Source organism: Coregonus clupeaformis, chromosome 20 (assembly GCF_020615455.1).
Source record: "Coregonus clupeaformis isolate EN_2021a chromosome 20, ASM2061545v1, whole genome shotgun sequence".
NCBI lineage: Eukaryota > Metazoa > Chordata > Actinopteri > Salmoniformes > Salmonidae > Coregonus > Coregonus clupeaformis.
In genome coordinates this window covers 41,348,768-41,366,100 of record NC_059211.1, presented here as the reverse complement: position 1 = coordinate 41,366,100, position 17,333 = coordinate 41,348,768, and the positions used below count along the sequence as shown (strand labels likewise).

At 41.9% G+C, this 17,333-nt stretch overlaps 1 protein-coding gene across 3 annotated transcripts in view; it reads right to left on the bottom strand.

The window, feature by feature from the left end:
• The window catches only part of agbl4 (AGBL carboxypeptidase 4), a 369,255-nt gene that overhangs the window by 218,982 nt on the left and 132,940 nt on the right, over nt 1-17,333 (bottom strand). For all 3 annotated transcript variants that reach the window (XM_041839343.2, XM_041839344.2, XM_041839345.2), the window contains exon 4: nt 6,405-6,499. In XM_041839343.2, the coding sequence (XP_041695277.2) occupies nt 6,405-6,499 (95 nt within the window). The remainder of the gene's footprint in view (nt 1-6,404; nt 6,500-17,333) is intronic.

The window sequence follows — 17,333 nt, the reverse complement described above, 5'->3', positions numbered from 1 at the left end:
ATCTCCCAATCTCTCCCCCCTCTGATCCAACTAATACTGATGGAGGGTGTCTGAATGGGCCAGCAGCTCACAAGGTGCTCCAGCTATGTCAGCTCCCTCAACGCAAGCATTTATCACCTGGCATAAACTGCTTGCTGTAACACAGTGTAAATACAGTGCTCTATCTCCTCTTATTACTGCACCTTCAGGCCTACGATGGATCCCTGCACTTGGCAATGGGTTCTAATCTGATTGCTGTCTCTCACAGGGGAACACAACCTAGACCCCAGTAGCACAACCAGGGGCCCCAGGCAGAACTTCTCCTGTGGATAGAGATTAAGGCTTCAACTTCTGGGTTAAAAGTGACTTTTTCACTGATAAATACAGCAAACGCAATCTATTCCCCATTTCCTTCCTGTCTGTATCTCTCTCTCTCTCTCTCTCTCTCTCTCTCTCTCTCTCTCTCTCTCTCTCTCTCTCTCTCTCTCTCTCTCTCTCTCTCTCTCTCTCTCTCTCTCTCTCTCTCTCTCTCTCTCTCTCTCTCTCTCTCTCTCTCTCTCTCTCTCTCTCTCTCTCTCTCTCTCTCTCTCTCTCTCTCTCTCTCTCATCCTGCATATGTAGTTGGATAAGACAGTTAAAGCTCTTTACAGTTTTATTTATTTCATATCTGTTATCTGTCACTGTCAAAAGAACATTGCTACTTTTGAGGCTGCTCTGTTGTCATGATGATAAGCAAATGGAAGTGCTGATAAAAGCATCTTGACCACTTGTGGCCAAAAAAACAATGCCATGTTCGGTCTCAGTAAGCTCACTGAGTTGTATTAATTCCTTCAGATGTGTTTAAAAAGCCCTTGAGCCTCCCTTTCTACCGTTTTACTGAGAGGTGTTTAAACAAGGTATTAGAATACTGAGGTACTCATGCTGTGCCTGTCCCTTAAATATTTGGCCACAATTACTTACTTTTAATTACTTAAAACATGACCAGAGTTAAATGATTAGTGCAGTATTAAACAGCTTAAAACCAATAGGCTGACAGTAACTAGGTCCACCTAATGTAGGCCTATTAGCTACAGCTGGGGATAACATAAGAACCATGAATCAAGAGGGAGTTTTGTTATTCAAAATATCAACAGTATAACTGTCTAATTTGTTGATAACACTGGGTTAGGGACTGCAAAGTAACAATAGGCCCCACTATTAAGAGTGACAGCAAATGTTAAATGTAGTCCCGTGTAGCTCAGTTGGTAGAGCATGGCACTTGCAACGCCAGGGTTGTGGGTTCGATTACAGTATGAATAAAAAGTAAAGTTAAAATTGTTTTTTTTTATTTTAAATTTTTTTATATAACAAATGTAGCCTAATAGTCTCCTCCCAAGTCTGGAAATTCATCTTGACCATAGTTCACTCACTGTTTCACAAACAGTTGAACACTAGAAGAGCCGAGTGAGTCATTTTGACTCATTATGAATTGAAAATTCTAATATCTCTGCCATTTTTAAAGTCATGCCCCCCTCCGTCCTTGACTTTTCCTAAATATGTCTATTTAACACACATGTTGTAAGAATTTTGATATCACAAACCGAATTTGTGCTATAAGCAGTTTTAAGAGGACATGTAATTTTTTTCCCAGAGCGCCAAAAAGAAACGTTTTCTAATCCTCCTACAGAGTCACATCAGGTAAGATGTTTTGATTTCTATATAGTATCAGAAAGGGCCAATTCTGAGGTTTCCAAAACCCTTACCATTGCCAAATAACTATAAAAATTAAAGAGATGTGCTCTATTTCAAAATATAACTTTTTCCAATAATAACCACCATTCCAATGTGCTTCACAGTGAGCACGCGGCAATGGATAGCCAACGGTAACATAAACTAACGAAAATGCTATTGTATTTTTTTGAAATAACCTTTTTGTTTCGTATTCTGATGTTACCCTAGACCTTCATAAACACAACCAAAATATTATTTTTCCAATAGCATACAGTATATAAATGCATATATTAAGGCGTCAGCATGCTTCAGTTCGGCTGGCGCCTAACCGAATTCGGCATGCCGAACCGAACGAGTGTGCTCCCTTAAAAGACCTTCGCTTGATAAACGAGCAAAAATAGTCAGAATTAATCTAAGATAACTCAACAAATCTGTCAGACTATCTCAGACTGGCCAATAAAAATAAAATATTAAGATGGGCAGTCTGAGATATGGCTTTTTCTTTGCAACTCTGCCTAGAAGGTCAGCATCCCGGAGTCGCCTCTTCACTGTTGACGTTGAGACTGGTGTTTTGCGGGTACTATTTAATGAAGCTGCCAGTTGAGGACCTGTGAGGCGTCTGTTTCTCAAACTAGACACTCTAATGTATTTGTCCTCTTGCTCAGTTGTGCACCGGGGCCTCCCACTCCTCTTTCTATTCTGGTTAGAGCCAGTTTGCGCTGTTCTGTGAAGGGAGTAGTACACAGCGTTGTACGAGATCTTCAGTTTCTTGGCAATTTCTCTAATGAAATAGCCTTCATTTCTCAGAACAAGAATAGACTGACGAGTTTCAGAAGAAAGTTCTTTGTTTCTGGCCATTTTGAGCCTGTAATCGAACCCACAATTGCTGATGCTCCAGATACTCAACTAGTCTCTAGAAGGCCAGTTTTATTGCTTCTTTAATCAGCACAACTGTTTTCAGCTGTGCTAACATAATTGCAAAAGGGTTTTCTAATGATCAATTAGCCTTTTAAAATGATAAACTTGGATTAGCAAACACAACGTGCCATTGGAACACAGGACTGATGGTTGCTGATAATGGGCCTCTGTACGCCTATGTAGATATTCCATTAAAAATCAGCCGTTTCCAGCTACAATAGCCATTTACAACATTAACAATGTCTACACTGTATTTCTGATCAATTTTATGTTTTTTTAATGGACAAAAAAATAGCTTTTCTTTCAAAAACAAGGACATTTCTAAGTGACCCCAAACTTTTGAATGGTAGTGTACACTGAGATCATGTGACAGAAATCCAAATAAAAATCCATTTAAATTACAGGGGGTAATGCAACAAAATAGGAAAAACACCAAGGGGGATGAATACTTTTGCAAGGCACTGTACATGTAGGTAGAGTTAAAGTGACTATGCATAGATAATAAACAGAGAGTTTATTGATTTTGGGGATCATGGCTAAACAGCTATTTTCAAGACTTGCCATAGATTTTCAAGCTGATTTAAGTCAAAACTGTAACTTGGCCACTCAGGAACATTCACTGTCTTTTTGGTAAGCAACTCCAGTGTAGAATTGGCATTGTGTTGTAGGTTATTGTCCTGTTGAAAGGTGAATTCTTCTCCCAGTGTCTGGTGTAAAGCAGACTGAAGCAGGTTTTCTTCTAGGATTTTGCCTGTGCTTAGCTCCATTCTGTTTATTTTTATCCTGAAAAACTACCCAGTATTTGCTGATGTCAAGCATACCCATACCATGATGCAGCCACCACCATGCTTGAAAATAAGGAGGCAGTTACACAATGTGTTGGATTTGCCCCAAACATAAGGCTTTGCATTTAGGCCAAAAAGTGTATTCTGTTGCCGTGTTTTTTTTTTTAGTATTAATTTAGTGCCTTGCTGCATACAAGATGCATGTTTTGGAATATTTTTAAGTCATTATTGTGGAGTCACTACAATGTTGTTGCTCCATCCTCAGTTTTCTCTCATCGCAGCCATTGAACTCTCTTTTAAAATCACCTATGGCCTCATGGTAACATCCCTGAGCAGTTTCATTCCTGTCCTGCAGCTCAGTTCAGGACGACTGTATCTTTGATGTGTCTGGGTGGTTTAATTCATAATCCACAGCATAGTTATTAACTTGACCATGCTTAAAGAGACTTTCAATGTCTGATGTGTTATTGTTACCCATCTACCAATCACTGCCCTTCTTTATGAGGATTTCAAAAAGCTCCCTGGTCTTTGTAGTTGAATCTGTGCTTGAAATTCAATACTTGACTGAGGGACCTTACATATTTTGTATGTATGGGGGACAGAGGAAGGGTTAGTCATTCAAAAATCATGTCAATCCCTATTATTTCACACAGAGTGAGTCCATGTAACTTATTATGTGATTTGTTAAGCCAAATTTGACTCCTGAACTAATGTAGACTTGCCTAAACAAAGGGGCTGAATACTTATGCAACGACTATATTTTAGTTATGTAATTTTTCATTTAAAAAAAATATCTTCCACTTTGACAGAGTATTTTGAGTAGATTGTTGACAAAAAATTGCAATTAAATCCATTTTAATCCCACTTTCTAACACAATAGAATGTGAAGAAATCCAAGGGGTATTTTGCAAGGCACTGTAAGTGTTTAAAGCTGGGCCCTCTTGCCGTTTGTCACACCTCTGTAATCTCATAGAAAACAGAGAAGCAATGGTCTACCCTTGCTATTTAGTCAGAGATCCTCCAGAAACAACACATATTCAGTAGAACATTGAACACTGTCTTTCCCTCTTCCCAGCATTGGCCTCCCACCATGCTGGGGTTGTTGCAGTGAGGGGACTGGGGTTGTGGCAGTGGAGGGGACTGGGGTTGTGGCACTGGGGGGACTGGGGTTGTGGCAGTGGGGGGGACTAGGGTTGTAGCAGTGGGGGGGACTGGGGTTGTGGTAGTGGGGGGGACTGGGGTTGTGGCAGTGGGGGGGGACCACGGTTTGATTAGGCCTCCCCACGCAGCCCTTTGATGAGGGGGACTGTGGCATTTGTAGGCAGAAGTGTTCTCAGTTGGATATTCCCCTTTCATAAATGGCACAGGGTCATTGCAATTCCGCATATAGCCACAAAAAGGCCAAGCTTTGAAAAGACAGTTAGGAAGGACTTGACTTCTGGGCAACATTCTACCACTGACATCAATAGCCAAAAACTCCCATCTATTCCCCATTGTCTCCCTTAACACAACTTGTAGAAAATATTTATAGGTATCCACTTTTTCTCTCACAACAGGAATAGAACAATGTAGAATAGAGTAATAGCATTTCTTACAGCACAACAAGTTATCTTAATTTTTACATTTTCCCAAAGAGTTTCCCACCAGATCAAGATAAAACAAATTTGCACACAAAGCATTTGAACAGAACACATTCAGAGAAAGTGGAGCTCAAAGAGTCAGAACAGCCCTATGGTAACATGGCGACTAAAAAGTGTGAATCTGGCTGTGAGATGCAAAGTAGTTTATTGTTGCTCTCTGGCATCTCATTCTCATTGTCTCTCCCCATTAGCCTGTGACCAGGGGTTGGCAGACGTCGACAGTTTCCTGTGGCAGATGCCTGGCGTTTCAATGGCTGCCCTTGATCGCCTTATGACAGATGTCAAGGCTCCTGTTGAACGGGCACGCCCCGTGCCTCGGTGTGTCTGGCAGACAGCGGCCAGCCCCATGACACCCTCCCGCCCCACCTCCATCAGTCTCCGACTATTACCTCCGACAGCCATCACATAAGCACCCAACGGTTCACATGCAAATGGGCCCAGACACATCAGTTTTGGAATTCTAATGCATCAGTCTTAAGCCTTCCGCATGCTTCGGTTCGGCTGGTGCCTAGCCGAACTCGGCTAGGTGAACCGAACAAGTGCGTTTGCATACTCCCTTAAAAGACCTTCGCTTGAAAAATTAGACAAAAGCGGCAATTGTACCGTTTGTCCATCTTGAGACGCCGTAGCCAGTATACACTTCCTCAAAATAGTCAAAATGTATCTAAGATAACTCAAGAAGTCATTAATTTTGACGTTTTTGCCGAGGAGATCTTAGTCGAGCAATTTTATCTAACTAAAATGTTTGGTTCAGTATTTCTTAAGTGATCGTTTTTTATTGAAAACGATTTGTCTCTCGTTGAATGACGACAAACATTTTAGTTAAGCTAGTTGTAAAGGGGCCTTAAGTTTGACACAGAGCAGTGTGACACAGAGGACAAGTTTTCAATTACAGGAGAAAATTAAGCCTATGTAGGTCCCCGTCTATGACAAAGCGTTACGTATGTAGCTGCTCTCGCCTCAGGTCTAATTCTCTAATCAACATCCCTGTCACTGTCCCTCTGACTACCAGGACATCGCTGTCATGGCAACGGAACATCTCTAGCAACATCTTCAATCTCACAACTTCAAACACTATTTCTAATGTCTGGAAATCTAAAGAGGTACAGGTTGAACAGGTTGTAGCAGAACAATTTTAGCACGACTAAACTGATTCTGACAGTTTGGACAAGCTTTGCTGGATCGATCTGTTATGGCCTGAGGTTGACTACATGTAGGTTTTCCTATCATAATAAACATGAAGGTTTCAGGTTTAAAGTAAAACCTCAGTTAATGTGTGGGTTTAAGCTTTCATCATAAAGTTCCTTGTATCGCGTGTCATGTTCCAAAATGTGCTATTTCTTAAATTTTATTTTGAAAACTGTGAACGTACCATTTAGGCCGGCTGGTGGACTTCACCACTGGAGACATGCCATCTCTATACAGGCTCTTGGTCTTGCTAAAGTTGACAATGTTGAAAATCACCCTCTGAAAGACAAACGTGAACATTCCATTAGAGAACAAGAAAAAGGGGATGATATGAAAAGGTAGAAATATCAGAAATGGAGCACTGAGAGGGAAACTGAGGAAAGTTCATGATGCCAACACCCCACTGATCAATCGTATATAATGACTGATTATTATGTCAGAGTAGAGATAAGAAAGTGAGCTTCAACGCATGATAGTACAACACACTATAAAGTAGAGATGAAAAGACTGGACATCTGTCAACATATAGCGTGGTGAAATGGTGGCCTAGCAAATGATCATGCTGAAACGGACATGCTACCATGGGGCCAGCTTTAAAACCCTGATTCACAGCTGAGTGAGGGATATTTCCTACTCTCCCAGGAAATGCACTGGGACCCCCCTCCTCCGCCAGGATCCTGATTAGAATCAGGGGAAGAAATATGGAGGGGGAGAGATGAATAAATATATAAATAATGATGATAATAATATCACCGTGCAGTAAATGAATCCTATTGATGGACCATATCAAATTACCAACTAAGTCCAGGTGGTGGAAGTGAACTGTGTGCTACTGAAATCCTATTACAACCCCCCCCCTCCTCCTCCCCCTCCCTCCTTGCCATCACAGGAGCAGGGATTGTGGCAGGCTGATTCAGACTTAGGTAAAATGACATTTAACTGATGTTCAGACTGGCAGCAGGCTCCTGTACCGTGGAGATAAGACCATCGCTGCTGGCATTTCAATTACACTTTACTGCCCTGCACATCTGTTGCCAGCCTACTTTCAGCTTTTCCTCAGGCAAATACATCCTCATTCTCTGCCTTACATTGGTCATCTTTCTTCTTTTTCTCCAATTCAGATTGTCTTATTCAGTGGCTGTGTCTCATGCATGTAATCTATTTGTTAAGCGTCTGAACTCCGAGGGGGAGCACTGTACTCCACCAAAGTAGGCAGGCTGCAACAGTCTCTGTGCTTCTGTTAAGACAAGGTGATTAAAGGAGGTTCCTTCCCTCCTCTTCAAGCTCAACACTGGATCACATGAAGACTCTCACAAGGAAGAGAAGACAGTGTGTTCTTAGAATTCATATTTCACTGAGACCCTTAAACATAGAGACCGTTGTCAATGCCATACAACACTCCTTCAGTAGCCTCCAACTGCTCTTAAACACTAGTAAAACTAAATGCATGCTCTTCAATCGAACGCTGCTGGCACCCGCCCACCCGACTAGAATCACTACTCTCGACGGGTCTGACCTAGAGTATGTGGACAACTACAAATACCTAGGTGTCTGGTTAGACTGTAAACTATCCTTCCAGACTCACATTAAGAATCTCCAATCCAAAGTTAAATCTAGAATCGGCTTCCTATTTCACAACAAAGCCTCCTTCACTCATGCTGCCAAACATGCCCTCGTAAAACTGACTATCCTACCGATCCTTGACTTCGGCGATGTCATTTACAAAATAGCCTCCAACACTCTACTCAGCAAATTGGATGTAGTCTATCACAGTGCCATCCGTTTTGTCTCCAAAGCCCCATACACTATCCACCACTGTGACCTGTACGCTCTTGTTGGCTGGTCCTCACTACATGTTCGTCGTCAAACCCACTGGCTCCAGGCCATCTATAAATCACTGCTAGGCAAATCCCCGCCTTATCTTAGCTCATTGGTCACCATAGCAGCACCCACCCGTAGTCTGCGCTCCAGCAGGTATATCTCACTGGTCATCCCCAAAGCCAACACCTCCTTTGGCCGCCATTCCTTCCAGTTCTCTGCTGCCAATGACTGGAACGAATTGCAAAAATCTCTGAAGCTGGAGACTCTTATCTCCCTCACTAACTTTTAAGCATCAGTTGTCAGAGCACCTTACCGATCACTGCACCTGTACACAGAACCATCTGAAATTAGCCCACCCAACTACCTCATCCCTATATTGTTATTTATTTTGCTCTTTTGCACCCCAGTATCTCCACTTGCACATAATCTCTTGCACATCTAGCATTCCAGTGTTAATACTAATTGTAATTATTTTGCACTATAGCCTATTTATTGCCTTACCTCCATAACTTGCTACATTTGCACACACTGTATATATATTTTCTGTTGTATTTTTTGACATTATGTTTTTTTACCCCATATGTAACTCTGTGTTGTTGTTTTTATCGCACTGCTTTGCTTTATCTTGGCCAGGTCGCAGTTGTAAATGAGAACTTGTTCTCAACTGGCTTACCTGGTTAAATAAAGGTGAAATAAAATAAATACAAATAAAAAGTTGTTGATTTCATTGCATGATGCACAATGGTGTTGTATCTAGGCAGATTCACTGTTTTACAGTCCAACCTCATTGCAACAGCACGCATGCCTGAAAGTTCATCCTCCAGCCAGCATACCTGTGAGGGAATTTATTTACAACATGTAGATGGAGAAACTGAACAACTGTTCAAAATACATGGTAGCCCAAACCACAGTATATAGGCCTACAGTACAGTACTGATGCTGCTGTAATGTTTGGCTATCAGATTGATCACATCATTGGGCGGTTTAATTTCTTAAGCCTTTAAACCTTCACCCTTCACTGGCATTAACTGGGAACAGAAGTGGCATGAGTGTGACAGATCTACACTGGAGGGTCATCATTCATCATCCACTTCCCTGACACCGAGCCTCTCACATGTACCCTACACTGCATCATAGATCATATGTGTCCCTGTCCTTTATAATGGCACATCATCACTAGCCCTGATTGCCTCTCTGTGCTTATGCACACATTCACCTTTCCACATCCAAAACTGCTGGTACTGCTGCTCTGCGGCTCACTTCTGGATGTGTTAACTGTGCTAGCTGTGTTAGCTGTGCTAGCTGTGTTAGCTGTGCTAGCTGTGCTATCTGTGTTAGCTGTGCTAGCTGTGTTAGCTGTGTTAGCTGTGCTAGCTGTGTTAGCTGTGTTAGCTGTGCTAGCTGTGTTAGCTACCATGAGCAGTGGCTCTCCAGCAATCCTTGCCAGTCTGCAGAGTCCTACAGCATCATCATCGAGGTAAATGGGAGATTGAGGTAAGGACGAGAGAGGAGGCAAATTGGAGTATTTTTATCTTGGGGTCATTAAGTGGTTTGTGTGGCCCACACCACCTGGAGCCCCCTCATCACACACAGGAAGACTGCCTGGCGGTTGGGTGCTGTAGACCCTCCACTCTGCCTACACCCAGGACCAATTTGGGAGCCCGTCTCCCTAGGTGCGTGCGCGGCGAGCGCTGTCCTGGAAATGTAATTACACATAGAACAGTTTGAACAGATTAACATCCAGGCTGTCTAAGCTGTCATCTCGATGAAGCATGTCAAACCCCCCTATGTCCCTGTCACTGCCAGAGCGGAGCCCAAACAGGTGTCTCTCTGTCACCCTGCAGCACACACCATGATACAAGCACCATGTAACCACTACGTAACCATTAGTTGAATTTCTGCCTTTGGCGAAACCTCTGGTGAAATAAGGTAAAATGAATAGAAAACAAGAAATTCTTCTTTGAGTACTATCTCATACATTTCTGAATGTTTTGATCTACAGTACCAGTCAAAAGTTTAGACACGCCTACTCATTCAAGGGTTTTTCTTCATTTTTTACTATTTTCTACATTGTAGAATAATTGTGAAGACATCAAAACTATGAAATAACACATATGGAATCATGTAGTCACCAAAAAGTGTTAAACAAATCAAAATATATTCTATATGTTTAACACTTTTTTGGTGACTACATGACTCCATATGTGTTATTTCATAGTTATGATGTCTTCACTATTATTCTACAATGTAGAAAATAGTAAAACATTTAGAAAAACCCTTGAATGAGTAGGATTGTCCAAACTTTTGACTGGTACTGTAGCTCCAATGTGTTGACTGTAAGCAGCAGAGACAGGAAGCAGTGTTGGGGAGTAGTGAACTACATGTAGTTCAACTGCATATTGCAGAAGCTTGGTGGTAGTTGAACGAAATTCAAATCTAGGTAGTGTTTTCAGTAGTTAATTACTTTTTTTGCCATGTAGTGGTGTAGTTAACTACTGGAACTACACACTACTTTTGTTGCTTAATGAAAAGACAATATCGGTGAAGTAGGCAAGAATTACCATTATTTCCCTTTTTTATTTTAGGGGGTAGATCAGCTTTAATATTGCAGATATATTGTAACTTCCATCAATGTAATTGTCTGCATCACTTCCAATGTTTTCTTTTTCTTTTTCTTCTCGCATATATACAGTGAGGGAAAAAAGTATTTGATCCCCTGCTGATTTTGTACGTTTGCCCACTGACAAAGAAATGAACAGTCTATCATTTTAATGGTAGGTTTATTTGAACAGTGAGAGACAGAATAACAACAACAAAATCCAGAAAAATGCATGTCAAAAATGTTATAAATTGATTTGCATTTTAATTAGGTAAATAAGTATTTGACCCCCTCTCAATCAGAAAGATTTCTGGCTCCCAGGTATCTTTTATACAGGTAACGAGCTGAGATTAGGAGCCCACTCTTAAAGGGAGTGCTCCTAATCTAAGCTTGTTACCTGTATAAAAGATACCTGTCCACAGAAGCAATCAATCAATCAGATTCCAAACTCTCCACCATGGCCAAGACCAAAGAGCTCTCCAAGGATGTCAGGGACAAGATTGTAGACCTACACAAGGCTGGAATGGGCTACAAGACCATCACCAAGCAGCTTGGTGAGAAGGTGACAACAGTTGGTGCGATTATTCACAAATGGAAGAAACACAAAAGAACTGTCAATCTCCCTCGGCCTGGGGCTCCATGCAAGATCTCACCTCGTGGAGTTGCAATGATCATGAGAACGGTGAGGAATCAGCCCAGAACTACACGGGAGGATCTTGTCAATGATCTCAAGGCAGCTGGGACCATAGTCACCAAGAAAACAATTGGTAACACACTACGCCGTGAAGGACTGAAATCCTGCAGCGCCCACAAGGTCCCCCTGCTCAAGAAAGCACATATACAGGCCCGTCTGAAGTTTGCCAATGAACATCTGAATGATTCAGAGGAGAACTGGGTGAAAGTGTTGTGGTCAGATGAGACCAAAATCGAGGTCTTTGGCATCAACTCAACTCGCCGTGTTTGGAGGAGGAGGAATGCTGCCTATGACCCCAAGAACACCATCCCCACCGTCAAACATGGAGATGGAAACATTATGCTTTGGGGGTGTTTTTCTGCTAAGGGGACAGGACAACTTCACTGCATCAAAGGGACGATGGACGGGCCATGTACCGTCAAATCTTGGGTGAGAACCTCCTTCCCTCAGCCAGGGCATTGAAAATGGGTCGTGGATGGGTATTCCAGCATGATAATGACCCAAAACACACGGCCAAGGCAACAAAGGAGTGGCTCTAGAAGAAGCACATTAAGGTCCTGGAGTGGCCTAGCCAGTCTCCAGACCTTAATCCCATAGAAAATATGTGGAGGGAGCTGAAGGTTCGAGTTGCCAAACGTCAGCCTCGAAACCTTAATGACTTGGAGAAGATCTGCAAAGAGGAGTGGGACAAATCCCTCCTGAGATGTGTGCAAACCTGGTGGCCAACTACAAGAAACGTCTGACCTCTGTGATTGCCAACAAGGGTTTTGCCACCAAGTACTAATTCATGTTTTGCAGAGGGGACAAATACTTATTTCCCTCATTAAAATGCAAATCAATTAATAAAATTTTTGACATGCGTTTTTCTGGATTTTGTTGTTGATATTCTGTCTCTCACTGTTCAAATAAACCTACTATTAAAATTATAGACTGATCATTTCTTTGTCAGTGGGCAAACATACAAAATCAGCAGGGGATCAAATACTTTTTTCCCTCACTGTATATATATATATATATATACACATAGACACACATACATAGATATACGCATATACATACATATATACAGTGGGGAGAACAAGTATTTGATACACTGCTGATTTTGCAGGTTTTCCTACTTACAAAGCATGTAGAGGTCTGTAATTTTTATCATAGGTACACTTCAACTGTGAGAGACGGAATCTAAAACAAAAATCCAGAAAATCACATTGTATGATTTTTAAGTAATTAATTTGCATTTCATTGCATGACATAAGTATTTGATCACCTACCAACCAGTAAGAATTCCGGCTCTCACAGACCTGTTAGTTTTTCTTTAAGAAGCCCTCCTGTTCTCCACTCATTACCTGTATTAACTGCACCTGTTTGAACTCGTTACCTGTATAAAAGACACCTGTCCACACACTCAATCAAACAGACTCCAACCTCTCCACAATGGCCAAGACCAGAGAGCTGTGTAAGAACATCAGGGATAAAATTGTAGACCTGCACAAAGCTGGGATGGGCTACAGGACAATAGGCAAGCAGCTTGGTGAGAAGGCAACAACTGTTGGCGCAATTATTAGAAAATGGAAGAAGTTCAAGATAACGGTCAATCACCCTCGGTCTGGGGCTCCATGCAAGATCTCACCTCGTGGGGCATCAATGATCATGAGGAAGGTGAGGGATCAGCCCAGAACTACACGGCAGGACCTGGTCAATGACCTGAAGAGAGCTGGGACCACAGTCTCAAAGAAAACCATTAGTAACACACTACGCCGTCATGGAATAAAATCCTGCAGCGCACGCAAGGTCCCCCTGCTCAAGCCAGCGCATGTCCAGGCCTGTCTGAAGTTTGCCAATGACCATCTGGATGATCCAGACGAGGAATGGGAGAAGGTCATGTGGACTGATGAGACAAAAATAGAGCTTTTTGGTCTAAACTCCACTCGCCGTGTTTGGAGGAAGAAGAAGGATGAGTACAACCCCAAGAACACCATCCCAACCGTGAAGAATGGAGGTGGAAACATCATTCTTTGGGGATGCTTTTCTGCAAAGGGACAGGACGACTGCACCGTATAGAGGGGAGGATGGATGGGGCCATGTATCGCGAGATCTTGGCCAACAACCAGGGCAACTAAGGAGTGGCTCCGTAAGAAGCATCTCAAGGTCCTGGAGTGGCCTAGCCAGTCTCCAGACCTGAACCCAATAGAAAATCTTTGGAGGGAGCTGAAAGTCCGTATTGCCCAGCAACAGCCCCGAAACCTGAAGGATCTGGAGAAGGAGTGGGCCAAAATCCCTGCTGCAGTGTGTGCAAACCTGGTCAAGAACTACAGGAAACATATGATCTCTGTAATTGCAAACAAAGGTTTCTGTACCAAATATTAAGTTCTGCTTTTCTGATGTATCAAATACTTATGTCATGCAATAAAATGCAAATTAATTACTTAAAAATCATACAATGTGATTTTCTGGATTCCATCTCTCACAGTTGAAGTGTACCTATGATAAAAATTACAGACCTCTACATGCTTTGTAAGTAGGAAAACCTACAAAATCGGCAGTGTATCAAATACTTGTTCTCCCCACTGTATATACATACATATCCTTTAAAAATATATATATTTCCCTTTATTACTTTCCAACCCCACCATCCCTTCCTTAATTGGAGTAAACTAGTGAACAACAATGCTTAGGCCTCTACTTCATGCTTATACATACTATATACATTTTATGGACACAGTCAATAATTATATTTTGTTTGTTTTTACTCCTGAACTTCCTCCGATCATTTTCATGATGTCCATCTGGTATGCTTCTATATGCCATATCTTTCTAACTGTGCTCTTTCACAAAAGCTCACAATATATAACCTATATATGGTCCTCTGTAGCTCAGCTGGTAGAGCACGGCGCTTGTAACGCCAAGGTAGTGGGTTCGATCCCCGGGACCACCCATACACAAAAATTTATGCACACATGACTGTAAGTTGCTTTGGATAAAAGCGTCTGCTAAATGGCATATTACATTACATTACATATACTTATTATGGACACAGCATGTCTTACACTAGTTATCTTGTTGTTATTAGTCCCATCCTTCAGCTCCACTCAACACCTCCCATCTATCTCTTAACACCATCCATATTGGATTTCTATTTGCCATATATTTTTCAACTGTACTGTGATGTTTTACAAAAGTTCTGAAACGTTCTATTCTCATTGTTTCTACAGTTTGTGAATTGAAAATAAACATTTTTGCTAAAAGTATTATTATATTATTGATCGATTGACTATGACTTTTCGGAATCAGACCTGCCTAATTGTCACTTGAAACATATATAGTTTTTGTGTTTAATAGGCTTAGTTACATATTCTGTTAACATCTGACCCCAGAGTTATTGCAATGACATGCAAATCTATGACATTTCAGATTTAGATATGATAATTTATAACAAAGTAGTTTGTAGTAAACTATATTTTCTTAAAGATAGCTTTAGTGTAGCTTAACTTCTTCCAGTGTGAAGTAATTGGTAGATTGGTAAACTATATTTTCAGAGTAGCTTCCCAAAACAATTTAGCAGACACTCTTATCCAGAGCGACTTACAAGAGCAATTAGGGTTAAGTGCCTTGCTCAAGGGCACATGAACAGATTTTTCACCTAGTAAGCTTGGGGATTCGATCAAGCGACCTTTTGGTTACTGGCCCAACACTCTTAACCACTAGGCTACCTGCCACCCCTGACAGGCATCAGCCTACTAAATGTGAAGAGTGTGGCCCTCACCTAACCATTGACCTCTACAGAGACACAGCACTCAGAGCTCCCAGGCCATGCACAGATAACCCAGTCCATGTGCCACTCTAAAATAGCTCTATGTCAAACAGTGTTTGGGAGCAAAATGCTGTCTTTTGATACACATCAATCTACAGTGAGCCCAGCTCCTGAACTGAACCCAGCACTGAAATATTAAAGAGACTATTCTTAATGGGGTGGTAGCCTATACAGACAATACAATCCTTCTAACAGTGGAACAAATTCTAGCTAGAAGTGCGAGTTGAGAGATCCAGGAAAGTGCAGGAAGGCATGATGAATCATGATTCAGACTTCAGAGTTGAATGGTATAAACTTTTTTTAAATTGAGAATCAGCAGAGGGTCATGGGTACTACGTAGAGTTAAGTGGTCTAGGGAGTGAACAGGAAGTGACCCGTTGCCATCTGTGGAACACATACAGGACTGTAGAACCAGTGGATCGGTGTCTGTCTGGCTCACAGTACACAGCAGAGAGCCCCTCAGTCATCACTGGAAACACTATTTTCACACCATTTCGCCCGGTGGGCGGTGCTATACGTCACAGTGGCCGTGGGTTTAAAAGTGCAAGGACTGTCCGATGCGCGTCCATGTTCAACCGATAACCCTCCGCCTGGGACCTCATTCATAACTTCTTCACCGACATCACTATGGTGGGTTTATACGTTATAGTTTACAATTGCACTTTCACATTAGTAAATAATTGCTTTATTTGAACTAATGATAGCCAGTTACCAAGTGGCTGGACCAGTTTTCCCAAAAGTGAACGATGTGTAATGTCAAGTTTAGCTTGCTAGCCAACCAACAACGTCAATGCCGCTATCAAGCCAATCTACTAAACTTACCTGAATAAAAAATATTAAACTGATCATGACTAGATTTAATCTCATTTCACTGGGATTGGTTAGTCAACATGCAATAATACCTGTATACTCTCAATCAATGAGATGAATTATTTGCGTTTAGATGAACAAGATCAGAACTACTGAGCCTAGCCTACCCTTTACCCCTCCCTTTTCAGTGACTGTGATGTGAAAAATGCTAACCAATACTTCAGGTCAGTGATCAATGACCATGTATAAATACATTGATATGCATGACATTTGTGTGAGTTGTACAGTAGTAGACCTAACTGCATAAGCTCTATGTGTGTGAGTATATCTCTCTCTCTCCCAATGTGAAAACTCTTTTTCTTTCTTAAAAAAAATGAAATTGGTATCAGCGTTGCTGGCTTAATTAAAAATGGTTAATCTGACGGATTTTGTACGTCCTTGGTCTTATTTATTTGTTAGAGGGCCTATACATGAGGCCAACTTTACCATATTATCCTGGAGGCATACTTACACACCCAGTCTCATTACTTTGCGTGAACGATATTGCTCTACTTCAAACAATGCGAAACTCGAATACAAAATAATTTGATTAGCTTCTTTCTGTTCTGTGGCTGCATGAAACTGCAAACATAACGTGAATTCAGCGATTACATTCGTTTACTTAATCTTTGTGGCTCCCTGATGAAACAGAATAACATCCATTACTGTAGTTAAACTTAGCCAACCTGTACTCTATGGCTTAGCGGTGTGTTGAGTAGATTCTACGATCCGGACTTGAGCAAGGGCTCGGCTCGTTCTCGACACCATGTGCCCCAATGACTGTATATGGTGTGCACCCGTATGCGCGCTGAAATCTACGCCCACCGTGACGTACAGCACCGCCCACCGGGCGAAATGGCGTGAAAAGAGTGTTCCAATCATCACAGACACCCAGGCTTATTGTTCATGGCAGCCTACCTGTTCCTCTCCAGCAGGCATTGATCAGTCGATCACTGGAAAAGCATCACAACCAGGCCAACAACAGATTCACAGTGAAGTGACTGACAGCCCTGATGCCACGGCAGACAGGAATACAGAGGGGAAAGCAGGGGCGCCAGCCACAGTTCTTCCCTATAAAACATAGGGCTAGACCTCAACCTAAAGATAAGGAAAGGGTTGTATTTCCCACTTTTAGTGCTGCGGGGTATGCCTTTGAGGATTCACACAGTCAGAACACTGCAATACCAAGGCTTTACTCTATTGGCCCCAGAGGTGAAGGCCCTGTCTAATGCAACACAATCATGACCTATGGTTAACCTCCCTTCATCACACCAGTTGTAAAAAAAAAAAAAAACTGCATGACCATGAGTTCAAGATGCAGAGGGACAGGGTTGGCTCC